This window comes from Schistocerca nitens, chromosome 6 (assembly GCF_023898315.1).
Source record: "Schistocerca nitens isolate TAMUIC-IGC-003100 chromosome 6, iqSchNite1.1, whole genome shotgun sequence".
Taxonomy (NCBI): Eukaryota; Metazoa; Arthropoda; class Insecta; order Orthoptera; family Acrididae; genus Schistocerca; species Schistocerca nitens.
Genome location: NC_064619.1, coordinates 76,105,053 through 76,131,976, shown reverse-complemented (window position 1 = coordinate 76,131,976; position 26,924 = coordinate 76,105,053). Strand labels below are relative to the sequence as shown.

Genomic DNA, 26,924 nt, shown 5'->3' with positions numbered 1-26,924 from the left:
GAACCAGCGAATTGAGAATCGCGGTGGTTCGCGTCTGAACACATCCAAATTTTTGCTCCTAACATTCGCGTTTTTATTAGGTTATGATACTTTATTATTAGTTTAATATAAGTATATGCTATAATATTTGATGTTATGTAAATATAAGTTCACTTTTTTTGAGGGGTGACTTTGTTCGAATGGCTTAATCTACAGGACAGCTTGCGCTACTTGTATGAAGATATTTTGGTCCTTTTTCTTTTACGCTTCGTAATTCACATGTTGCAAAGTTTCTGCTGCTGGGTAGGAACAGTGATCAAGTAAGATAGACCTTGAGGTTTTGCTAAAATGTGGGAATGATGAAATAATGTTTATCTTATGCGGAGAAGTATTCCAAATTTGTATCGCACCGTTTGTAATGGAACTTTTATAGGCCTGTGTCCTTATTGATTGGACATGGTACTTTCCTTTTCGTGGACGATGGAAGAAATGTGCCAACGTGGGAATTTTACGCGCGCCCGTTGAGTAAACAGGGGGTTTTACGAACTAGAAACATCCCTCAACTGTCGGTGGAGTGCGTTGCGATTGCATATACCACGTTGGGGCGCACGTACCGTATGCACAAGTCGCATCGTTCCTCAGCGTTCAGCAGCGCGCTGAACTTGGCACGCACATGCTCAACGTTAACGTTCGACAGCACGGTCCGTGTGCCGACGGCTTTAGGTGTATGCACGTTCTACACTTGGGCGAACTGTGAACAACGTCGGTGACCCATCGGGATGTGTGCTTCCCTTGTGCGTTACAAGAGATGGACCGAGAGCCACTTGGAGGTTAAGAGCTCCTGTCGGCTGTACAGCTTGCTTCGCCTTCAGGTCGACATGGCGGCGTTTCCAGCCGCTGCAGGTGTTGAACCTCGCCCAGAGGCAGCCAGTTGCAGGGCGCGACCTTCTGCGGCCAGCGGCGCGCGAATGCAAACGAACAGAAAGCCTGGGCCCCGGCCAGGCCCCACCGGCTGTAAGGCGCTTAGCGCTGCTCCATCCGCCCCGCCACACCGAGCGCCGGGCCGCGCCGCGAAAATCCCCTGCCTGAGCCCGGCGTAGCTTCCGCTGAGTCGCTGCGCTGTTTGTGTTTCGCCTCGTCCGGCAAGATATCGCTAAAATATTATGCGCCTCATCCTCGTATTTATGCGTCTGTCAGATTTGTATTAAAAAGATTTGGCGATTTGCAGAAGTAATCCCACTCAGTAACTTGACAGTTTTCACATATGAAAAATAAAATTTTCTCCCTTCGCCAACCGGTTCGCGCATTATTTGAGAGTCTGTTACGCTACTTCTTGCCTGTTAGTAATTAAGAAACCTTACCAAAATATTTCGGATCAGTTTCACAATTACGAAACGACCCGACATTATGTATTCGACTATTAAAGTGATTTCCTTCGACAACATAGACTCTTGTTTATCTTAAATGAAGTGATTTTCTACTAGAGGCCTAACTTTTTTTTCTAAGTATACTCATTATTTTGTTACTTAGCAGTTATCTAATTCAACCTTCCCAGGCTAAAAAAATGTTTCAAATGGCTCTGAGCACTATGGGACTTAACTTCTAAGGTCATCAGTCCCCTAGAACTTAAAACTACTTAAACCTAACTAATCTAAGGACATCACACACATCCATGCTCGAGGCAGGATTCGAACCTGCGACGTAGCGGCCGCGCGGTTCCAGACTGAAGCGCCTAGAACCGCTCCGCCAGACTGGCCGGTAACCTTCCCAGGAATTTTGAAGCTAAATGACGATAAAAATCGTTCCCTTTCTCTCATGGTATTTTTCACACATCACAGTGGGCAAAGAGCAACTCCTGATGGCGTCCCTGGTAGGAGATTCGCACCATAAGGGGAGGTACGGGTATTATTGTCACACACGTGAAATCGATATATAAAATGGGTTCAAATGGTTCAAATGGCTCTGAGCACTATGGGACTTAGCTTCTGAGGTCATCAGTCCCCTAGAACTCAGATCTGCTAAAACCTAAGTAACCTAAGGACATCACACACATCCATGCCCGAGGAAGGATTCGAACCCGCGACCACAGCAGTCGCATTGTTCCGGACTGAACCTCCTAGAACTGCTCGGCCACCGCGGACGGTTATAAAATTGAAAAAGGTGCAAACATTATGCGGGTTTTGTCATACTACTAGTATATATAACACGTATACGTATTTGAAGAGAAATATGCATGGCATAGTTAACGAGTTAAAATCAAATAGTTACGCTCCATTCCTACTGTCGTCGTACCAAACTCACATTATCGACGCCACGACAAGTTGCTTCTCACGCAGACAGAAGTATGACGTATAACCAACTGCACCCATAACAATTTTTACTGTGATGTGGTCAGACAATATTCAAGGGAGCAAAATTACCTAAATACTAAATAATGAATTAGAGTGCTTACGTCAAAATAAAAAGCTGGCCTGAGTGGCCGAGCGGTTCTAGGCGCTACAGACTGGAACTGCGCTGCTGCTACGGCCGCAGATTCGAATCCTGCCTCGGGCATGGATGTGTGTGATGTCCTTAGGTTAGTTAGGTTTAAGTCGTTCTAAGTTCTAGTGGACTGATAACCTCAGAAGTTAAATCCCATAGTGCTCAGAGTCATTTGAACCAAAATAAAAAACACGCTACAGGAAAATGATTTCCTTCAAGACGTTGGAGAAAGTAATCGTCAGTGGTTGTATTTTTCTCATTTATTTTCCGCTCACATCGAAGTGTCATGACTAAATCTAAATTTTACTGTCGCTTTTGTTCCCGGCACTGAATTCCGTTCTTGCTTTAAGTTTTCATTACTGCACGCTATTGAACTTTCGTGTTACAGGAGAGTGCTGAAGACTAAATGTGTAGTTCGTACAACTAATGTAGAGGTACTTAGTCGAATACGGGAGAATAAACACTCACGGTACAACATGACTGAAAGAAGGGTTCATGCTGAGTCATCAAGGAATTTTCAGTTGCTGATGGAGGGAGTGTGGGGCGAGGGAAGGATCAAAATACGAGGCTGTGAACAAATACTTGCCACTATTTAAGTTGCAACCCTCGTAGTAGAGGAAGAGCAATGTAGAACATAGGTTACATTAGTTTGGCATGGAAAGAGTAGCGTGAAGGTCCGCATCAAATCAATATTCTGAATTAAGGCCACAAAAACGTCCGTGAAAGTTTTGTGAACTCATGATTTGATCAGGCTTCTCCTACCCTAGTCAGGCTTATCACATAGTTCCAAGCACCACCACTCATCCCACTCTCCGTTCCCCCTCTCCGCAAAACCAAAACTCTTCATTACAGTTATGACAAATGTCATGGGACAGCGATATGCCCACGCGCAGTGTTAGGTAACGAGCGAGTTGTGGCGCCCTGAAACTGTTCTAAGTTCGGAGTTGTCGTGGCCGCGCTGGGGCCTCTCGGCGAGCAGCGACTTGTCGGCGGCCACGTGGTGCCGAACGTTAGCCGGGCTCCAGGCCGACTGTGTGGCTGGGAATTCCATGGTGACGCTGTGTCGATGAAGGAGACATCCCGGGAGTGCTAAAGATGGCGGACTTTGTGAAACCTTAATGGCAGACATTTCTCATTTCGTATAGAAAGTAAGAGTAGCCAGATGAATCATGACACCTCAAAAAGAAACACGTACATTACCATTCCAGAATGAGATTTTCACTCTGCAGCGGAGTGTGCGCTGATATGAAACTTCCTGGCAGATTAAAACTGTGTGCCCGACCGAGACTCGAACTCGGGACCTTTGCCTTTCGCGGGCTGGAAACATCCCCCAGGCTGTGGCTAAGCCATGTCTCCGCAATATCCTTTCTTTCAGGAGTGCTAGTTCTGCAAGGTTCGCAGGAGAGCTTCTGTAAAGTTTGGAAGGTAGGAGACGAGGTACAGGCAGAAGTAAAGCTGTGAGTACCGGGCGTGAGTCGTGCTTCGGTAGCTCAGATGGTAGAGCACTTGCCCGCGAAAGGCAAAGGTCCCGAGTTCGAGTCTCGGTCGGGCACACAGTTTTAATATGCCAGGAAGTTTTACATTACCATTATTTGCATGACGATTCTGATGGTGTAATCAGATTTTCAATATCTTTATTAGTTTAAAGTTTAGTATCTGACGATAAATTATACAAGTAACACCTAGAAACGAATTTCCAAAATCTATACGGTTCATCAGATTTGTCGATCAATGTGTCTGTAGACAGCTATTAGTGTAAACCTAAATTGATATAAATTACAGGCATGTAACTTGAACAGTACATAAGTTATTGGAGGTGAAAGTGGCCAGTTACTATCGATCGGCCGGCCGCGGTGGCCGTGCGGTTCTGGCGCTGCAGTCCGGAACCGCGGGACTGCTACGGTCGCAGGTTCGAATCCTGCCTAGGGCATGAGTGTGTGTGATGTCCTTAGGTTAGTTAGGTTTAAGTAGTTCTAAGTTCTAGGGGACTTATGACCTCAGATGTTGAGTCCCACAGTGCTCAGAGCCATTTGAACCATTTGAACTATCGATCGCCTCAGGCCATAGATATTCCACAGTTACACGAAAAAACGGTAGCAGCAAGCTTATAAATATTTATTCATCTGTGTCTTTGTTTATATCCTATATATACTATTCATGAAGAAATTGGTCAATTATTTACTGTGTTTTAGAAAGCGCAGAGACATTAGGCTACTGGCTTACTTCTGTTCTATTCCTTTGATGTATGTTTATTTAACTTGTTTATGTATTTAATAATGTGTGTTAGAGCGTGTTTATGGTCCAGCGGTAGGAATATTTATTTAATTTAAGGTTATTTAAAGGTAAATCCAGTATTTCGATTGTGTTTCATTATGTTCGTGGGTATGTGTTGGCTTGGAGACAGGGCAGGGGTTCCAAAAAGGACACGTGGAGAGACTGTATGGAAGTAGGGGAGGAGCATCGTTTTGAGGGAGGACAGGGGGTTCTAAACAGTATGGGAGAGGTCACGAGAGAGTCCTGGACAGTACGGCGCAACAGACGCACAGTCGGTGGAAAGACTGGGAGAGTGGAGCAGTTTGCGCGTGTTTGCAGGAGATAGAAATATTTCGTAGTGCCGACTTGTGCACTTGTGAGGTTTCTGTGGCTTCTGCAGTGAAGACGTAGTACGCGTTTAGAAGTGAATATCTCGTGAGCTATGTTCTTGTCCATAACTAATTACCTGAAGTAAGAATCTATTGTTTCCCTGTTATTCAACTTATACTTTATTTAATTACTGAGCCATCGACACCAATAAGTGTTGAAAGGTGGCTACACTGAGCCACAGCGCCAGAGATCGCGCTAGAGAGCATTGTTCCGACGCCTCCACTGGCAGTGATTATTGAGATGTCGTAGTGGGCAGTGCTTGGGGAGAGCTCGTGGTAGTCAGTGCTTGTTAAGAACTCGTAGCAGAGAGTGTTTGTTGAGATGTGCTAGTAGGGAGTGCTTGCTGAGATGTGATACTGAAAAGTTCTTGTTGAGATTTGGTAATAGCGAGTCGGTGTGGAGATATGTTGTAATGATTAGAGTGATTTTGGTCAATATATGAAGGTAACGAAACTTGATTTATTTTTCATTATTTAATGTCTTAAATAATGCTTCATTACAGGTTCAGTCAACAAAGCATCTGGCTTGTGTTCTGGAATTAGAGTATAATTCTGGTTTTCTTGAGTAATTATGGTATTTTTATTTTCTTTAATAAATTCAGTATAAATGATATTTAAAAATTCTTGTGTTGTTGAAGAAGAACCGTGCCAGGTGCGTACGTTGAGTCATACTCCCACACACAGAACAGTTACACTTGTGCTTTGGTTTCGTAGGTTTTATAGTTGCTGGGGACTTAATTAATTAATTGTGTTAATGAAAATTTCCATCGCATTCTTTGTTGTTGTTCTATGCAGTCAGATTGCGTAATAATACTAGTCAGGGCCAACCGTTTACGAGACTTCGTAATCGAACAGACAGCTACTAAAGCAAACAAATAAAATTATTTTAATTACATTTAATTAAGCCCCCATGCAGTGTTTTATAGTAATAAAGAGCATTCTTAAACGTACTTCTGCTATCATACGCATCATTTAAAGTCGTTAAAATAGTACCTGCAGAATTTATGTAATTGCAATCTTTCATTTATATAAATTTGTATATAACATTCAAAAATCGCAATTGCGGAGTGATAAGAACCTTCGACCATTCAGTTCGTGTGTATATTCATATTGTATACTGTAGACTCAGCAGTATTTGGCTTGTAATGCGGCAACTACGTATCCCAGCCCCTAGACAACGGAATTAGCGAAAACTTTCGATATTTCAACTCTGAGTCTGAGTGTACGTAGTTGAGTGCCACCACATGACGTCATTTTATTACAAAGCCCGCAGCAGATGGCGGTAGTATCGCGTACACAATGTATAATAGGGCAGTGCATTGACGGAGCTGTCATTTGTATTCAGGTGGTTCATGTGAAAAGCTTTCCCGTGTGATTATGGCCGCACGAAGGGAATTTGCAGACCTTGAACGCAAAATGGTAGTTGGAGCTAGACGTATGGGACATTATATTGCGGAAATCTCTAGGGAATTCAATACTTCCAGATCCACAGAGCCAAGAGTGTGCCGAGGATACCAAATTTCGCGCATTACCTCTCACCACGGACAACACAGTGGCCGACGGCCTTCACTTAACGACCGAGAGCAGCAAAATTTGCATAGAGTTGACAGTTCTCACAGGCAAGCAACACTGCTTGAAATAACGACAGAAACCAGTGTGGGACGCACAACGAACGAAATGTGTAGGAAAATGCCGCGAAATTTGACGTTAAGGATTTATGGCGGAAAATGACCATCTGGAGTGCCTTTGGCAACAGCACAACATCGCCTGCTGTGCATTACTGGACTGGTGACCATATCGCTTGAACCCTAGATGATTGCAAAACCTGGTCAGTTTAGTCCCGAATTCAGTTGATAAGAGCTGATGGTAGAGAGTTTGAGAATGGCACAGTTTCCACGAAGCATGGATCCAGTTATCAACAAAGCACTGTGCAAGCTAGTGTTGGCTCCATAACGGTGTGGGCTGTCTTTATATTGAATGTACTCGGTCCTCTGGTGTAAGTAAACCGGTCATTGACTGAAAATGGTTATCTTCGCCTACTCTGAGCCCATTTGCAGCTGTTCATTGACTTCATGTTCCCAAATAACGATGGAAGTTTTGTGGATGACAATGCGCCATGTCACTGGGCCACAATTGTTAGCAATTGATTTGACGAACAATCTAGACAATTCGAAACAATGATATGGCCACCCAGATCGCCCTGCATGAATCCCATAGAACATTTATGGGACATAATGGAGATGTCACTTCATACACAACACCTTGTACCGGCAACACTTTCACAAGTATGGACGGCAAAAGAGGCATCATAGCTCAATATTTCTGCAGGAGACTTCCAACGACTTGTTGCTGCACTACGCCGGGCGAATGGAGGTCCAACACGATCTTAATAGATATCCTGACTGTCACCTCAGCGTGCAGCAACTATTTCCAGATAAATTACAAATAAACGCTAAAACAAAATATAGAATGAACTCGAGAATTCAACGCCCCTTCGAGAACGAGGTCTTTAGAGGGAGAGCTCAAGCTTTTCACGGAAATCGCAAGCTCCCAAAAAATCCAGAATTTATTTTGTCTTGAGGATAAGGACTGCCGCAATATCTATGCTTCTCAACCACAAAAAGAAAAGAAGAATGAAACACGTTATAACTGATCCACAATACGTTATCCTGATTGACGAGAGGTATCATTTTGAGGATGAAGCACCGATATAACACCTGCGGGCCTGAAACTCATCATTTGCGTTAGCTGCAAGTCACAGAATCGGTTGAACCCACGGAGAATGAGTAGGACATAGACGGATATGTCTGCCATGTCCACTAAATGGGATAAGGGGTACAGAAAACTGTGAGTAAAAATTTTTGAATGGTTCTTTGACCCTTGTCAAGATTTTCCAATGCTGTTCTGTTACATATACATAAAAAGTCTCGTATATTCGGGTTTCCGTCACAGGTTAAGTAATATTATGTATTTATTTGTTTTAATGTAGCCTCTTACCTGTAATTGAAACACAGAGTGTGTTTATTCTACGCTATTTTGTCGAAAACTGACATTTTGAGAACCGTGGCTGTATCACTCCAGGATTTTATTGTCGAAACAGCAACCAGCCACAAGCATGGTTTAACAAGGTTAATTTGGATCAAACCATAACTGGTTTCGGATTTTTTTAAATTCATTGTCAGCTGGTGGTCACATGTTTAATTTTGTTTTCTTCTATGGCCCTCGTTTTGTGTCCGTTATTGGTTTGCGGCACTACGGTGGACAGAAAGTTTTTTGTCACTATTTGGTAATGTGTAAGATAGATTATTTGTTATGACCTGTTTCAAAGTATTTATGAAAAGTTTTTAAGTTATTAAAATGTAAAATGTGTTGAAAACTTACACACTGTACGCACCTGTGTGACGAAATCGCCCTGCACTTTTGTTCTGAATTTGAAATTATCACATTTGTGGACGTGAAGTACACGAGTGCTGTTGAGCTCCTTGAAAAACAACTCACCCCACGTCATTCTTTCTTTGATGACAGCACACACGATAAACGTTTACAAAGCGTGGCACAGTTCCAGTGAGTAATATGAACAATGTTCTCAAAGCTTTTACAGTCATAAAGATGCTAAGTTACCGATGCTGTGAGAGTGTATGGGCTTAGCAAAATATGTCCTTGCTAGTGCAATTTCTATTACCAACAATTTTCTTCTTCTGTACATCAGCAACCAATGATACAATATACATTATTACATGCAACACAATAATGTTTCCCATCACCATATCTACTTCTGCTGTTAATTAAAATCACACCAATTTCCAAATCACTATGTCTACCACTAGTCTTGCCCTACAACCTGTATCCCTCCTATGTGCCCTTACTGTACACTATAACTAATTGAAGTAGGTTATGAACAGTAACAACACCAGTTCTTATCCGCCATATTCCACAATGTACTCCGTCGCTCTGCCATCTCCAGTCACGCTGTGTCAGCCCCTGGGGCCCTGTGGAGGGTGTTGTGGTTGCGTCTCCCTCTTCTGTTGTCTGTCGGCTCCCTGGCTGCCGGGAGCGAGTTCCTGCTCTCGGAGCATTGTTGATGTCATTGAGGAACGTCCCTAAGTACCAGCCAACGTCATCCCGCTTCTACACTAAACGATCACTTTTTCGAAACCCCATAACTGTCTTCCATTTCGACACTTAACATTTAAATTTAGCTCAAAGGTGGCTGCAACTTTCCTCTGTAATGCTGCAAAAGCGAGGCGCTCTGCGACGTAACCCTCGGTCTCGGCGACAAATGCGACAAATACGAAAGAAAGACGACAGCTTGGAAGCTAATGTGTGCACTGAGGTAGGGTAATGATGTCACATTGGCACCAAATTTGACCACAATTCTTGCCTGCGCCACCGGACGAATGTCACACAATGGGAAGGTCGTGACTTCCACACTTATCCTCATTTCACCCCTTCTTTTGACAAATTTGCGATTCAGATGAGACCCAACAACCCCAGGTCTTAAATCACACGGTTTTCTTAAGGGTGGTTAAGGAAAATATGTCAGACAGGCCACCACTCAGAAAAGACTGGGAAAGGCTTCAGGCGTTGCATAAAGTGCGACAGTGAAACAGCCCCTTCCCTTATGGCGTTGATTCCCACACATTAAGCTGTCGAAAAGGACAGTTTGCAGTGCAGTGAGTAACAGGACGACGTTCTTGACAAGCTTCGGCACTGCTCCCACCCCCTGGGCTTTTAAAACCTACCCTAAGGACATGGAGGAGTTTCAACACCATTGAACGTAACCTGATCTCCTTTGCAATGTCGTGCGACAGCTGTTTTTGCTCTGGTACACAAAGAAGAACCACTATCGACCGTTCAAAGCCATTCTACAAAATTTGAAAGTGATACGAAGCAGCGAAGTGGTTTCATGCTTTTTCAGCGCTTCCGTTTCATTCTCTCCGTGGTGTGATCATTGAGAGGGGAGGGTGAGTGGGGACAGGGTTCTCCATTATCATATGCATGAATAGAACGGTAAAATTTCTGTGTAAGATCCCCCTCAGTGCAACATACACACCTATGTTGAGCACTTTAAAAATGTACTTGTCAGAAACTTCAGCACCGATCAGCATCTTGCTGCTCTAACGGCTGACGGTTAGGAAACCCCTTCGACAACTATTAGGTACCGTTTGCTACCTTCTGGCGCTATAACAGCTCCAATGCGTGGGCTGTTCGCAAAGTCCGCTCCGATTGGTGGCGAAGTGGAAACCACAGCGAAAAAAAAAATTTGCAATAGTTAGCTACACCTTCCAGCTACTTTCTACACAGCTGCCGCTCCGACTGAGAAACCTGTCGTCGCGTTGGACCAACTTTCCAATGCCCTCGTCATAGAATGAAGCCGCCTTTACTTTCTCACAATTCTCTATGCTGATCTGCAGCTTGTTGTCTGTGCCAAAATTTTGTGTTCATAGTCAGCGGTTCATGTGAGCAGAAGTGTGCGGCCGAGAACTGTTATGAATAAGGAGTTTTGTGACAGCTGTTATGTGGGCTGCATGACATCAGGCGAATTCTCTCACGGGCAGTTATACTTGGCGGGAAGCACTGTTTTCTAGGCATATTTACGTGCTAACTGTGGGCTCAGAACTGATAATAGCGACGTGAATGGATCGACGGGCTTACTAGATACACTGTACAACATATCTACGGGAAGCTTCATCGGATTTTCGCGACGGATCGGAGGTTACTTTCCGAATAGCCCTCGTACCGAATCGGTGTCGCAGACTCCGACAGGTACATTTTTAAAGTGGTAAGTATAGGTGCGTGTGTGGCAGCTAGGGTGTTGCCAAACCGGGGGTCATAGAGTGAGCCTTTGCCTTTCTATTCGCGCACATAACGAAGCACCCCCTCCCCGCCCTCGCCCCCACCTTATGCCCACATCGCAGGGGGGCGCGAAAAATAAGCGCTGAAAAAACGTAAAACCACTTCGCTGCCTCGGCTCACGTTCAGTTTTCATCAAAAGGTTTTGAACGATCAAAAATACACTCCTGGAAATGGAAAAAAGAACACATTGACACCGGTGTGTCAGACCCACCATACCTGCTCCGGACACTGCGAGAGGGCTGTATAAGCAATGATCACACGCACGGCACAGCGGACACACCAGGAACCGCGGTGTTGGCCGTCGAATGGCGCTAGCTGCGCAGCACTTGTGCACCGCCGCCGTCAGTGTCAGCCAGTTTGCCGTGTCATACGGAGCTCCATCGCAGTCTTTAACACTGGTAGCATGCCGCGACAGCGTGGACGTGAACCGTATGTGCAGTTGACGGACTTTGAGCGAGGGCGTATAGTCGGCATGCGGGAGGCCGGGTGGACGTACCGCCGAATTGCTCAACACGTGGGGCGTGAGGTCTCCACAGTACATCGATGTTGTCGCCAGTGGTCGGCGGAAGGTGCACGTGCCCGTCGACCTGGGACCGGACCGCAGCGACGCACGGATGCACGCCAAGACCGTAGGATCCTACGCAGTGCCGTAGGGGACCGCACCGCCACTTCCCAGCAAAGTAGGGACACTGTTGCTCCTGGGGTATCGGCGAGGACCATTCGCAACCGTCCTCATGAAGCTGGGCTACGGTCCCGCACACCGTTAGGCCGTCTTCCGCTCACGCCCCAACATCGTGCAGCCCGCCTCCAGTGGTGTCACGACAGGCGTGAATGGAGGGACGAATGGAGACGTGTCGTCTTCAGCGATGAGAGTCGCTTCTGCCTTGGTGCCAATGATGGTCGTATGCGTGTTTGGCGCCGTGCAGGTGAGCGCCACAATCAGGACTGCATACGACCGAGGCACACAGGGCCAACACCCGGCATCATGGTGTGGGGAGCGATCTCCTACACTGGCCGTACACCACTGGTGATCGTCGAGGGGACACTGAATAGTGCACGGTACATCCAAACCGTTATCGAACCCATCGTTCTACCATTCCTAGACCGGCAAGGGAACTTGCTGTTCCAACAGGACAATGCACGTCCGCATGTATCCCGTGCCACCCAACGTGCTCTAGAAGGTTTAAGTCAACTACCCTGGCCTGCAAGATCTCCGGATCTGTCCCCCATTGAGCATGTTTGGGACTGGATGAAGCGTCGTCTCACGCGGTCTGCACGTCCAGCACGAACGCTGGTCCAACTGAGGCGCCAGGTGGAAATGGCATGGCAAGCCGTTCCACAGGACTACATCCAGCATCTCTACGATCGTCTCCATGGGAGAATAGCAGCCTGCATTGCTGCGAAAGGTGGATATACACTGTACTAGTGCCGACATTGTGCATGCTCTGTTGCCTGTGTCTATGTGCCTGTGGTTCTGTCAGTGTGATCATGTGATGTATCTGACCCCAGGAATGTGTCAATAAAGTTTCCCCTTCCTGGGACAATGAATTTACGGTGTTCTTATTTCAATTTCCAGGAGTGTAGTTGAAATGGCTCTGAGCACTATGGGAGTTAACTTCTGAGGTCATCAGTCCCATAGAACTTACAACTACTTAAACCTAAATAACCTAAGGACATCACACATCCATGCCCGAGGCAGGATTCGAACATTCGACCGTAGCGGTCGCGCGGTTCCAGACTGTAGCGCCTAGAACCGCTCGGCCACTTCGGCCGGCTTTCGAACGATCCTTAACGGTTCTGCCTTGTGGAGCAGAGCAAAAATTGCGGTCGCACTACACTCCAAAGTGTTCAGATAACGTCCACAATATGCTTAGAGTGAGGCTGGAAAGCCCAAGGGGTGACAACGGTGTCGAAAGTTGACAAGAACCTCGTCCTGTTGCTCACTGTACTGAAACAGTCGATTTCGAGAGGGAAATGTGTGGGAATCGACGCCCCAAGGGAAGGAGTGACTTCATTGACGTCCTTTACACCACCCTCTGAAGCCTTTCCGCTGTCGATTCTGAGCGAGGGCATGTCTGAAAGGTTTCTCTCGGTCACCCATAAGAAAATTGTGTGATTTCAACGTTGGGCGTCGCGCTTCTTAGGCCGGTATTACACTATGAAATTTGTCAAAGATATTTGATGGTGTGATGGGGAACTTTGTCAAATGTCGTCCAATACTTGATCAAATCTAGGGCCTTTCTGTAGAATTGATCAAAGAAGTCGCTTGTCTTCTGTTCACTGCAATGTGACATGTTTCGACATGGAGCGCTAGCATCGCTGCAGAGTTCTGTCGTCTGTAGTGTTTTTATAAACATCGCCGGTAAATATAATTGGTGTGTGCCGACAACTACAAAATTAATAGAGATGTATGAAGTTGATGAGGCGCTTAACAACGTGCGGCACCTTGAATACAAAAATAGATTAACAAGATTGGAGACCTAACCTAACCCAACTTAACCTAACCTAGCCCTCTCCTGTTGCAAGGAATCAGAGTGTTACAGTGAGCCTGTCTTCTGCAGATGTAGCAGTTCTTATAGGAATATTGTGCATTGTGATATGAGGACACACTTCACTGAGCACATACAGAAATGTATGCTCATCCATTCTGAAGTAATTGATGTACGACTTGACGTCCTCCACCATAAGTTCACGTAACAAGTCTTGTCGAATGCTTTTATCGTGTGGTCGTAAAACCCACGGCTTCACGCAGGTATGTTTCCTTTTTTTCCCCCGCTTCTCATCCGCATGTGCACACAGTGCAATTGTGGTACGTGGAACTGCTGCGGTTAATAACAAGTTGTTGTCAGCCATCTTGAACTTTGACGAAAAATACAGGGTGATTCAAAAATAATACCACAACTTTAAAAATGTGTATTTAATGAAAGAAACATAATATAACCTTCTGTTATACATCATTACAAAGAGTATTTAAAAAGGTTTTTTTTTCACTCAAAAACAAGTTCAGAGATGTTCAATATGGCCCCCTCCAGACACTCGAGCAATATCAACCCGATACTCCAACTCGTTCCACACTCTCTGTAGCATATCAGGCGTAACAGTTTGGATAGCTGCTGTTATTTCTCGTTTCAAATCATCAATGGTGGCTGGGAGAGGTGGCCGAAACACCATATCCTTAACATACCCCCATAAGAAAAAATCGCAGGGGGTAAGATCAGGGCTTCTTGGAGGCCAGTGATGAAGTGCTCTGTCACGGGCTGCCTGGCGGCCGATCCATCGCCTCGGGTAGTTGACGTTCAGGTAGTTACGGACAGATAAGTGCCAATGTGGTGGCGCTCCATCCTGCTGAAATATGAATTGTTGTACTTCTTGTTCGAGCTGAGGGAACAGCCAATTCTCTAACATCTCCAGATACTGTAGTCCAGTTACAGTAGCACCTTCGAAGAAAAAGGGACCAAAAACTTTATTGGCTGAAATGGCACAGAAAACGTTCACCTTAGGCGAGTCACGTTCATACTGAGTTGTTTCCCGCGGATTCTCAGTGCCCCATATACAGACATTGTGACGGTTGAGTTTCCCGTTAGTGTGGAAAGTTGCTTCATCACCAAACACAATCTTTGAAACGAAAGATTCATCTGTTTCCATTTGAGCAAGGATAGAATCACAGAAATCGATTCTTTTAATCTTATCAGCTGCAGACAGTGCTTGAACCAATTTCAGACGATAAGGTTTCATAACTAACCTTTTTCGTAGGACTCTCCATACAGTTGATTGTGGAATTTGCAGCTCTCTGCTAGCTCTGCGAGTCGATTTTCCTGGGCTGCGAACAAATGCTTGCTGGATGCGTGCTACATTTTCATCACTCGTTCTCGGCCGTCCAGAACTTTTCCCTTTGCACAAACACCCATCCTCTGTAAACTGTTTATACCAACGTTTAATACACCACCTATCAGGAGGTTTAACACCATACTTCGTTCGAAATGCACGCTGAACAACTGTCGTCGATTCACTTCTGCCGTACTCAGTAACACAAAAAGCTTTCTGTTGAGCGGTCGCCATCTTAGCATCAACTGACGCTGACGCCTAGTCAACAGCGCCTCAAGCGAACAAATGTACAACTAAATGAAACTTTATAGCTCCCTCAATTCGCCGACAGATAGTGCTTAGCTCTGCCTTTTGTCGTTGCAGAGTTTTAAATTCCTAAAGTTGTGGTATTCTTTTTGAATCACCCTGTATGATGACAGTGTAGTACCCCTTATAGCGCTACGTCAAAGTTGTTTGTCAAATATATTTGACGGAATATTTGCTCACATCATTGATCAAATCTTTGACAGCCGGCCGCGGTGGTCTCGTGGTTCTAGGCGCGCAGTCCGGAACCGTGCGACTGCTACGGTCGCAGGTTCGAATCCTGCCTCGGGCATGGATGTTTGTGATGTCCTTAGGTTAGTTAGGTTTAAGTAGTTCTAAGTTCTAGGGGACTAATGACCACAGCAGTTGAGTCCCATAGTGCTCAGAGCCATTTGAACCATTTTTTGAAATCTTTGACAAAGAAATTTGATAGTGTAATACCGGCCTTACATCCATCGAAGGCGCGTTAAAGGAAAGTGTGGAATGTGGACAAGAGGGGCGTAACGAGCTACCCATCGTACGACATGTCCACAGTGGCGTTGGGCGGAATTGGGGTGAAATTTACTGCCACTGTCACATCATTAATCCACCGTAAAGATCACATGAACTGCTTAGCGGTGACCTTTTTCTTCGCATTTGACTATACCTTGCTGTCTGAATCGTCACAAAGCTGGAGAGTGACGTCGCAGAGTTCCATGCTTTTGCACCATTACAGAGGAAGGTTATTGGCACCTTAGAGACAAATTTGAAACTTATACGTCCTGTTGTTGTTGTTGTGGTATTCAGTCCTGAGACTGGTTTGATGCAGCTCTCCATGCTACTCTATTCTGTGCAAGCTTCTTCATCTCCCAGTACCTACTGCAACCTACATCCTTCTGAATCTGCTTAGTGTATTGATCTCTTGGTCTCCCTCTACGATTTTTACCCTCCACGCTGCCCTCCAATGCTAAATTTGTGATCCCTTGATGCCTCAAAACATGTCCTACCAACCGATCCCTTCTTCTAGTCAAGTTGTGCCACAAACTTCTCTTCTCCCCAATCCTATTCAATACCTCCTCATTAATTACGTGATCTACCCACCTTATCTTCAGCATTCTTCTGTAGCACCACATTTCGAAAGCTTCTATTCTCTTACTGTCCAAACTGGTTATCGTCCATATTTCACTTCCATACATGGCTACACTCCATACAAATACTTTCAGAAACGACTTCCTGACACTTAAATCTATACTCGATGTTAACAAATTTCTCTTCTTCAGAAACGCTTTCCTTGCCATTGCCAGTCTACATTTTATATCCTCTCTACTTCGACCATCATCAGTTATTTTACTCCCTAAATAGCAAAACTCCTTTACTACTTTAAGTGTCTCATTTCCTAATCTAATCCCCTCAGCATCACCCGATTTAATTTGACTACATTCCATTTATACGTCCTAATAGGAGACAAGTACGGGGTCTGGAAAAAGTGACCCTTTAGTTGTGTTGCGCAGTGGTAATGCGGCACCGCGAGCTATTCACTGGCTACGTAACGTGTCAAGTGTCCGGCTATGCATTACTCCAGCGGCGCACTGTGTGTCGAGCAGGAGCGGCGCGCCGCTGTCGCTGGGCCAGTGGCACGAGGCGGTGGTGTCGCGGACGGGCCGGCTGGCGGTGCTCCAGGTGGACGACCGGCCGCCCACGCAGGCCACGGCGCCCGGCGCCTTCACGCAGATGACGCTGCCGCAGAACCTCTACATCGGCGGCGTGCCCAACTTCGACATGGTCTCTCCCAAGGTCAAGGTGCGCACCTCGTTCGTCGGCTGCATACAGAAGGTGAGCATCGCCGCCGCGGCGCCTGCTAGCGCAACGTAGCATCGCACATGCCATTTTTTTGACAAATTTGTGACACTATGATTGACCGAAATGCAGACCATTTACGTAATGGACCCATAGGACATTCAATAAAGCGAACACTGGGTATGGCAGGCAGATCTGAAGAACGCCAGCAAGTCGGACCGGGTGATGGGGAAACGGTCGTTCCCTTCACCTGCCACTGGTCTCTGCTGTTCGTCGTTCGCAACAAATTTGTATCAGTGATGCAGTCCTTTGTAATCCTCCAGTCTCGTTTCGTTGTACACCGTTTCCGCTCACCGATTTTCTCTTTATTAGTATTACTGTTTTTAGTTAGCTATTCAATAACGCAATGGCCGTCAGAAATAAGAATTTCATCGATATTATTCACAAAGTATCAGTATGCTAAAAATGTGTTATGATTAAATTTATTTGTGTCTCTGGAACGTCACTGGGTCAGCCACACAATGTTCACTTAATTTTATTTGTGGAATTACTTTTAGAACTGTCCAGCAGTGGAAATGTCGAAAAGGAAGTCAGAAAACAAATAGCAAAAGCAAACAAATTCATAGTTTACCCTCCATTCAGAGGCTGTTGCCCGCAGTGGCTGTTATTGACTTGTAAATTATACGTTTCAGCTATCAGTCGTCCTTTTGAAATTTTATTGAAAGATCTAGATTTCAGTTAAAAACTAGCCATGCTCAATGCACTATCATTTTTGATCAATGCACGTAATGCCTGTTGGTCGGGCTTCATTCACAGTTCAGTTAGTATTCAATGAACTGTGAATGAAGCCCGACCAACAGGCATTACATGCATTGATCAAAAATGATAGCGCATTGAGGATGGTTAGTTTCTTGCTGAAATCTGGATCTGCCAATAAAATTTCAAAAGGACGACTGATAGCTGAAATCTATTATTTACAAATTTATAGGTATTTCAACGATACTATTTGGAAGCGCAAAGGAAAAGATGCAAAGGAATGGATGTAGAAAACAATACTGAGAGCAATTACGACATACTCGTCTGAGACCTGATCGGAGACATCAGAAACAAAGAGGCTTTCGGAAAACACAGTCAGAGGTTCAGACAATAGCGAAATCTATTATTTACAAATTTATAGGTATTTCAACGATACTATTTGGAAGCGCAAAGGAAAAGATGCAAAGGAATGGATGTAGAAAACAATACTGAGAGCAATTACGACATACTCGTCTGAGACCTGATCGGAGACATCAGAAACAAAGAGGCTTCCGGAAAACACAGTCAGAGGTTCAGACAGAAGCGAAAGCATTAGAAAATAATTTAAAGTGGACTCCCTTAATGAATGGGTACTTATATGAGAAAGCATGAATGGGAGGAACACATACACAGAATGGATGAAAGGAAGATTTTGAAAGTCAAAAGAAATACGTGAATCACTACTTGGTAGAAGAAATATTGGCCTGCAAGGAAAAGACGGAGCGATAATCTCAGGGTAGACTGAGAGGTACTGAAGTAAACAGACTGTAGCCTAGGAAGAAAGGAACAATAGTAAAATGAAGACTTTTAGAATGGCGTGTAGCCTGCCAGTGTGGCCGAGTGGTTCTAGGCGCTACAGTCTGGAACCGCACGACCGCTACGGTCGCAGGTTCGAATCCTGCCTCGGGCCTCGATGTGTATGATGTCCTTAGGTTAGTTAGGTTTAAGTAGCTCTAAGTTATAGGGGACTGATGACCTCAGAAGTTAAGTCCCATAGTTCAAATGTTCAAATGTGTGTGAAATCTTATGGGACTTAACTGCTAGGGTCATTAGTCCCTAAGCTTACTCACTACTTAACCTAAATTATCCTAAGGACAAACACACACACCCATGCCCGAGGGAGGACACGAACCTCAGCCGGGATCAGCCGCACAGTCCATGAATGCAGCGCCTTAGAGCGCTCGGCTAATCCCGCGCGGCCTAAGTCCCATAGTGCTCAGAGCCATGGCGTGTAATGTTGTGTTGGAGAGCGCGTCACAGTGCACACCGTAAGTCTTGCGGCGTTCGTGTCGCACCCGCTCTCCTCAGCAGCTGACAGTACACAATCTCGCTGAACCGGAAAACTGTGTGACACAGCACTACAAGCTACAAGAAAAATTTCAGTAATCTAAACCAAAGTCTACGGGAAGTTCAAATTACAAGATGGAGTCAATGTAACAACGGTACATCTTTCATCAGATTTTAGCTCAGGTTCTCCATCACTCTGGTGTTTGCTGAATTCGATTCAGCACGATCGCTGAACGAGTCCGCTTCGCTGGTTGTAACGTACTATAAGTCAACGAGGTAGTCGCCTGGCGCATCGAGACTGGGCAGAAATTCAGGAAATTTCTAGATATTGCTTTTCGTATCCGATTTCTCTGTTAGTACCTTTCCTTACGGACCACGAAATATAAAAACATAGGCCTTGCTAGCACGTGACCACAAGCTAAGGCCAGACCCCCTCGACGATGTCGCGCTCCGGTGGGAATTCTACTGGCAGTAGTTGCTCCTCTACTGGTTCCGTTCAACATCAGTGGATTAACTTCCTTTCAGTGGGCCAGTAAGAAGAACGAAAACACAGATATTACATAAATGTGAAGGGAGGTAGTATTTTAATATTCCCCTTTCCCCAAAGTTCATTTCGCATCTGGCACGATAAAGCTAGCTAGAGAAGGCCGTCGAGATGCAAAGTGCTACCTGCAGTTCAGCTAGAATATTAAAAACAATTGGATACAATTGCCGTGCAGCGTCTCACAAGCTACCGATTTCTGTATTCGATGCTAAGAGAACCCTTGAGGCGGTGTGAAGGGCGGTGACATTAGACAATGAATGTGACAAAACGAGTACTTTGCAGTGATTAACCAGACTACAACCTGTGCCAATCCGATGCAAGGGTTTGGGTTTGACAACAGCCTGGACAGCGTTATTTACCACCGTGTGTAGTGCCCACAAATAAGTATGGAGGAGGTCTTGTTACGGAATGGGGGTGTTTGTTATTGTCAGGGCCTGGACCCCTTATTGCACTCAAGCGAACTGTAAAATGCGGAAGGATACAAAAATATTTTACAGCACTGCGTACTGTGCGGGTAGAGGAGCAGCTGAGAGACGGTGATTCTATCAGAATGACAATGCACCATGTCAGAAAGCAGTATCTGTGAGACATGGTTTTTGGACAATGAAATGACTGAGATGGCATGGCATGCCCAAAGTACTCAGCTGACGCAAAGGAACAACTTCGTGTTGAGTTAGAAAGTCGATTTCGCTGCAGACCCCAGCGTACAATATTAGTACCTTCTCTGTTCCGACTCTTGAGAAAGAACGGATTGCCATTCCTTCACAGACATTCAGACACGTAATTGAAAGTGTCCCCAGCAGAGTGCAAGACCAAGGGTGGACGCACGCCGCATTAATACTCGCTAATACGTTTCTCGATACTTTTGACCAGACAGCGCGTGTGTTCCACTCTAGTCTTCTCTCGAATCAATTTATTTATCATCCTGGCCGTCCCAGTGCGCATCTGTGCACCTCTCCGTTGCTCAATGAGTGACCATCAGTTTTTGAATGATTTCCACACTAAACGTCAATGTTAAGCTGCAGTAAGTAAAAACCGATCACACGAACTGATTGCAAGCATGTCTTTTAAGAGACAACGGGAGCTAAGCTTTCAAAACCGCATTTATTTAACCGAAAACATCCCATTCCATTTTTACTCTTCCATTTACTTATTGTCTTAAAAATCCCACCACTGTATTAAACTGCCCTAAATATGAAAAGCTCATCCACTGGTTTTATGAAATTGTAAACAGACGATGGGTGACTTCTTTTCAATGGCACCTTTCGTCACCATTACTGACACGTATTTTACTCCTAACTTGCAGGTTACTCTCCTAATTTTCACATAAAATGTTCACCCAATGCCGAAGGCACTTAATAACTATCACAGATTTAAGATTCACTGTTATTTGCTGTCTGGCATGTCTGCCGCTCAGCTACGTCAGTGGCACGCAGTTGGAGGACGCAGTAAAAGGAAGGAAAATCCGGATGACAGTTTATAATGAATGAAAGTCAGTTTCATTTTTAATCGATTCATCTGGTTGCACTGTTGACATCAATACGAAAAAAAACGCAACCCACTGACAATCATTGACCAAAACGTCCACAGAAATTTTCAATTCCTGTTTCCTTTCCACCTGCGAACTGCTCTCTCTCCCCAGATACGTCACTGAAAGGTGCTGTACTTGCGAGCTCTCGGCTTGCGGGATGTGAGGAAATAATGAAGGTTGCTACGACATCATTGTTAATTTGTACCATTTTATTTGTGATATATTATTTACTTTCTCGGACGAAAACTGAGAAACGCTACTGTTATCGGAACAATGGAAACCTACATTCCTACGTAGACGTTTATTTAAAACTTCTTCGTATAATTACTATGCCTTCAAAATAATTAAATCAGTTCTAAGCTACCTGACGAATTGGAGAGTCATCGTGATATTCGTTTTTTCACAAAACGCATTTCATTCGTTACCAGGCTCGTTACTCGACGGAAAATGACTTAGAAGTTCGTGGCGCCCTCCATCGGAAATACTGGAATTCAATATGGTGTTGGCGCATCCTCAACCTTGTTGGCAGCTTCCACTCTCGCAGGCATACGTTCAATCAGGTGCTGGAAGGTTTCTTGGGGAATGGCAGCCCATTCTTCACGGAGTGCTGCACTGAGGAGAGATATCGATATCGGTTGGCGAGGCCTGGCACGAAGTCGGCGTTCCAAAACATCCGAAAGGTGTGCTGTAGGATTCACGTATAGACTCGGTGCCGGGCAGTCGCCATCCCCGAATTGCTGTTCAACAGTGGGTAACAAGAAGGTGCTTAAAACATCAGTGTTGGCCTGCGCTGTGATACTGCCACGCAAATCAACGGGTGCAATGCCCCTCTTGAAAAACACGACCACACTATAACACCACCACCTCCGAATTTTACTGTTGGCACTACACACGCTGGCAGATGACGTTCACGGTGCATTTTCCATACCCACATCCTGCCATTGGATCGCCCGCCACATTGTGTACCGTGATTCGTCACTCCATAAAACATTTTTCCACTGTTCAATCGCCCAATGTTTACGCTCCTTACACCAAGCGATGCGTCGTTTGGCTTTTACGGGCGTGATGTGTGGCTTATGAGCAGCCGCTCAACCATGAAATCCAAGTTTTCTCACCTCCCGCCTAACTGTCGAAGTACTTGCAATGGATGCTGATGCTGTTTGGAATTCCTGGTCTGGATAGATGTTTGCGTATTACACATTAAGACCTTCTTCAACTGTCGATGGTCTCTGTCAGTCGACAGACGAGGTCGGCCTGTACGCTTTTTGTGCTGCACGTGTCCCTTCACGTTTTCACTTCACTAGCACATCGGAAACAGTGGACCTAGGGATGCTTAGGAGTGTGGAAATCTCGCGTACAGACGTATGACACAAGTGACACCCACTCACCTGACCACGTTAGCTGTCTGTGAGTTCCGCGGAGAGCCCCATACTGCTCTGTCACGATGTCTAATTACGACTGAGGTCACTGATATGGGGTACATGCCAGTAGGTGACATGATAAGAAAAAGTATGTTTTTGGGCGTATCCGGATACTTTTTATCACATAGTGTATATTTTATACTTGCAGTAATAAATTCAGTAATGAAATACGACATAATTTAACAGTTTCGATGCTGAACCCTCAGAGGCATGACGATATAATTTATTACTTTACTAGTAACTCTGTTCGCAACAAATCTGCCGACAGTATCCATGTACACGAGGACCGTTCAACAAGTAAATGAACCCTTTTTTTCCTCAGCCAGTTTCTGTTAGATAAATGTGTAATTTATTATGGGACATGGCGGAATAGTCCCGCTTCACCCTCCCACCCCGTAGCTACAAGAATTTCTGATAGGTGGCGCCACTGTACGCATCCTTCAAAATGACGTCTGTAACGTATGTGCTTCCCAAGCAGAGAGATGTCACTGAGTTTCGTATGACACAAAACCAGAGCATCACAGTTATTCGTAGGCACTTGGAAGAATGTCTACAGCGTCCTTGCAGTGAATAACAACACCTTGAGTTGTTCGCCGAGGCGTCTGTCATCATTGCAACAAGGTCGCGTAAACGTGTCCAGACTCTTACATGCCGGCCGGCCGCACGGTGCTGCAACTCCTACAATGCTGCAACGTGCGGACACTCTCACTCGAGGTGATCGATGGATCACAGTCAAACACCTCGCTGCTCAACTGGACGTCTCTCTTGGGGGTGCTGACAGTCTCGTCCACCAGTTGCGGTATTCAAAGCTGTGCGCCCCTCGAGTTCCTCTACAACTAACAGGAGACCATAAAGAGCAAGATAGGAGCGTCTGTACGGAATTGCTTGCATGTTACGAGAATGATCGTGGCATTTTTTGTCGAATAGGGTTACAGGCAATTAAATATGGGCTCATCACTTCTAACCGGAATCAACGGCAATCCAAGGAGTAAAGCGATACCAGTCTCTTCCAAGTAAAGGTTCAAAGCCGCACACACTACCGGTAAAATCAAGGCGACGTCTGCTCGGACTCTGAAGGGGTTGTCCTCCTTTACGGTATAATGTGTTGTACTGCCCTCAGGAAATTGAAGAAACAACTTCAGGGAGTAAGTCGCCACAAACGGGCAAGCCAACTTCTACTTCTCCATGACAAAGCAAGATGTCGCAGACGTCTGCGGATCCGAGAGGAGTCCACAAAACTTGATTGGAGTATTTTTTCTCATTAACCCTACAACCCAGATCGCACACCTTCCAACTTCCGTCAGTTTGCCCCAATCCAGGATGCACTCCACAAAGAGCAGTACGTGGATAGTGAGGAGGTTAATTAATGGAGCAAGATGTAGGACGTCGAGGAGTGAAATAATACCACGCGAGATTACAGACACTCTAAGAGGTGGCGTAAGGCCGTCGGACTGAGAGGAGATTATATAGAAAAATGGGGTTTTGTAGCCAAGGGATTGGGGAATAATGTAGTATATAGGAATACTGAATAAAACCAACCTGTTTTCAGAAAAAAAATGTGTTGTCTTACCTTTCGAACGCCCCTCCTTCTACTGAACGTACCTGCAAATTGTATCATTGTACAACAGATAATTAAGTATACAACAGGTAATTAAGTATATATGTCGTCTATGGCTTTTCGCCAGTACCAGAATGAGGCAGTCGCCGGTCTCTTTATTTAAGTGCTAACGTTGACAACAAAGATAACTTCCAAAACACAGAATACTTCACGAATCGATCAGTGAAACCTGATTGGTAGGTAGTCAGAGAGCGCACAGAATAAGGTTAAGGTGGTGAATGTGGCCGTAAACAGTTACTGTGAGTTGCACAATCAAACACACAACTTTATTTTTCTAAGTAGCACTTATTTACACATTGGCTTAAAAGATCATAACTAAACAATACGGTTGAAGGCCTAGTTGAAGAAAACTTGGGATGCTTTCTGGGCTGAGGGCCCAAAACTACGCAGCAAACACAAGAGCGGCTGAAGGCCTGGCTTAGAAATCAAAAGCAATTAAAAATAGAAGGTAAAAAAATTAAAAAAAACATGCAATGAAAACAATTAACGGCTGAAGGCCTACACTACATGTCTGAAGTACAAGTATAATTAAGGCACATTAATAAACAATTTCTTTAGCAGGAAAATTTCTTTTTAAACTTGCAACAGAACGGCCAAAACCTGATTAACTTATAGCGTGGCTGAATGCCACATACAAATTTGAAACAATGGCTGAAGGTCTGAACTACAAGTCAGATAAATAATTTAGAATAAACTTCTTGCTTCTTATAAAAAAATTTCCTTTAGAGAACACAGACGGCTGAATGCATTGTTAAGGTGCTGATGTAAATCCTCGGCTGAAGGCCACACATAACACATGGCTTAGGGCCTTGAATAAAAACAATTTCAGATAGAACAATTTCTAAGAATAAAAAAAAATTCTAAAACAATCAATGCTCAAAATTTTAATTTAACACGGCTGAAGGCCTTTATGTAAAATTTTAAAAAAAGTGAATTAATACATGGGCAAAGGGCTCGCACAACACTTCAACAATGAATATCACAATTTAAAAGAAACAGAACCAGTGGTGCTCGGAATTGTTCCAAGGATCGGCCTGGGAAGGTAGCTCAAACGTAATGTGAGGAGAGGCGGGCAGCCAAGAGTTGAAGTTAGGTAATCAGATGGCAACCAAAACTAGAGACGGCCCAAGGACCGACCAATAATTTAATCAAATCCCTTCCGTCCGACCAACGGCACAATGATGGAGAATATCGGCCGAGGACGAGAATACGAACTGCACTACGCCTCCAGCAATTGGCGTCTAAAAACAGCCACGGCAACAATAACCACTCTAAGCAAATATGAACCAAACAGGTTAAAAGGCTGTCGAACTACACGCCGTGCTGGACAGCAACGACACGAAGAGGAATAGGCACACTGCCTACAAACCGTGTTAACGACCAGGGCAGGTAACTGGAGCGTTAACGGTCACAGGGCGTAAAAGAACGCTGGTGCACTTCACTGATAAGTAACAGTCAAATTAATAATTAATCACAACATAGGAAGACGGCTGCAAGATATCACCGTCTCCAACACATCATACGATGCTGCTTGCCCGAACGGCCAAGAGGGCAACAACCTGCAAATGAACGAAGAGCTATCACAACAGTTAAGGTTTCAAATGGTTCAAATGGCTCTGAGCACTATGGGACTCAACTTCTGAGGTCATTAGTCCCCTAGAACTTAGAACTAGTTAAACCTAACTAACCTAAGGACATCACAAACATCCATGCCCGAGGCAGGATTCGAACCTGCGCCGTAGCGGTCTTGCGGTTCCAGACTGCAGCGCCTTTAACCGCACGGCCACTTCGGCCGGCATTTAAGGTTTCATAACAGATCAATTGGTCACTCAACTTCAGCGTCCAGGTTCGGTGGGCATCGAACTTGTCCCTCTCGCAGCTAGCGCCTCACGATCCGACAGTACGTGCACCCTGCCAGCGGCCCGGCCAGGCCCCGTGCCACGGAGACTTGCTTGCTGCTCTGTCGCAACCGACTCACTAGCACACACACCACCACCTGGAAACACTAATGGTCACACGAAAGATAGTACGACAGTACTAGTATCGATAAGCGCTGCTGCTGCCACCCAAGGAGGCAAGCCAGCAACTTGGTTATGCCAGTAAGTAAGGAAGAAACAAGACGCCACTCGATGTAAAAATGAACCAACGGCATGAACGCGAGCCGTACACCTCTCAATCACTATTAATTACTTAGGGAAAATACTCTCCGTCACATTAATTTCAGTGGTTTTCAACCTACAAATATGGAGAGTGCACTTTGAGATCCAAGGGGTAGCCGCACCTGTTGTTGAGTCGCACTGTGCTGCTGCTTGGTGGTGCCATATGACGACGGCTGAGCTCGGAGGAGTGCAGGCCTTTCCCGCTGTGTCCTGCAGGTGGTGCTGAACGACCAGCCGCTGGCGGTGGTGGCGGCGGCGCTGGCCGGCGTCAACGTCGCCAACTGCGCGCACCCCTGCTCTGCGCGGCCCTGCGGCCCCGCGGCGCGCTGCGTGCCCGCCAGGGAGCGCTTCACCTGCGACTGCTCGCCCGGCCGCTGCCGGCCGCGGGACCCCAACCCCGCGCCGCGCTTCTCTGGCACTAGCTACCTGCACTTCGGCGACGCCGACACCATACGACGGTGAGTATCTCGCGCAAAAAAAACGGGGGCAAGCGTACCAGAGTAGCGACGACGCACGCAGCTCGCGCAAAATAACGTGGGACCGGCGTACTAGAATAGCGGTGATGCGTACATCTTGCGCAAAATAACGCGGGACCGGCGTACTAGAGATGCGACGACGCCCGCAGCTCGCGCAAAATAACGTGAGACCAGCGTACTAGAATAGCGGCGCTGTGTACATCGTGCGCAAAATAACGCGGGACCAGCGTA

General features: G+C 45.5%; 1 protein-coding gene across 1 annotated transcript in view; it reads left to right on the top strand.

The window, feature by feature from the left end:
* The window catches only part of LOC126263233 (pikachurin-like), a 1,086,760-nt gene that overhangs the window by 1,006,684 nt on the left and 53,152 nt on the right, over positions 1-26,924 (top strand). Inside the window, exons 10-11 of the mRNA XM_049960316.1 lie at positions 16,670-16,898; positions 26,434-26,675. Of these exons, the coding sequence (XP_049816273.1) occupies positions 16,670-16,898; positions 26,434-26,675 (471 nt within the window). The remainder of the gene's footprint in view (positions 1-16,669; positions 16,899-26,433; positions 26,676-26,924) is intronic.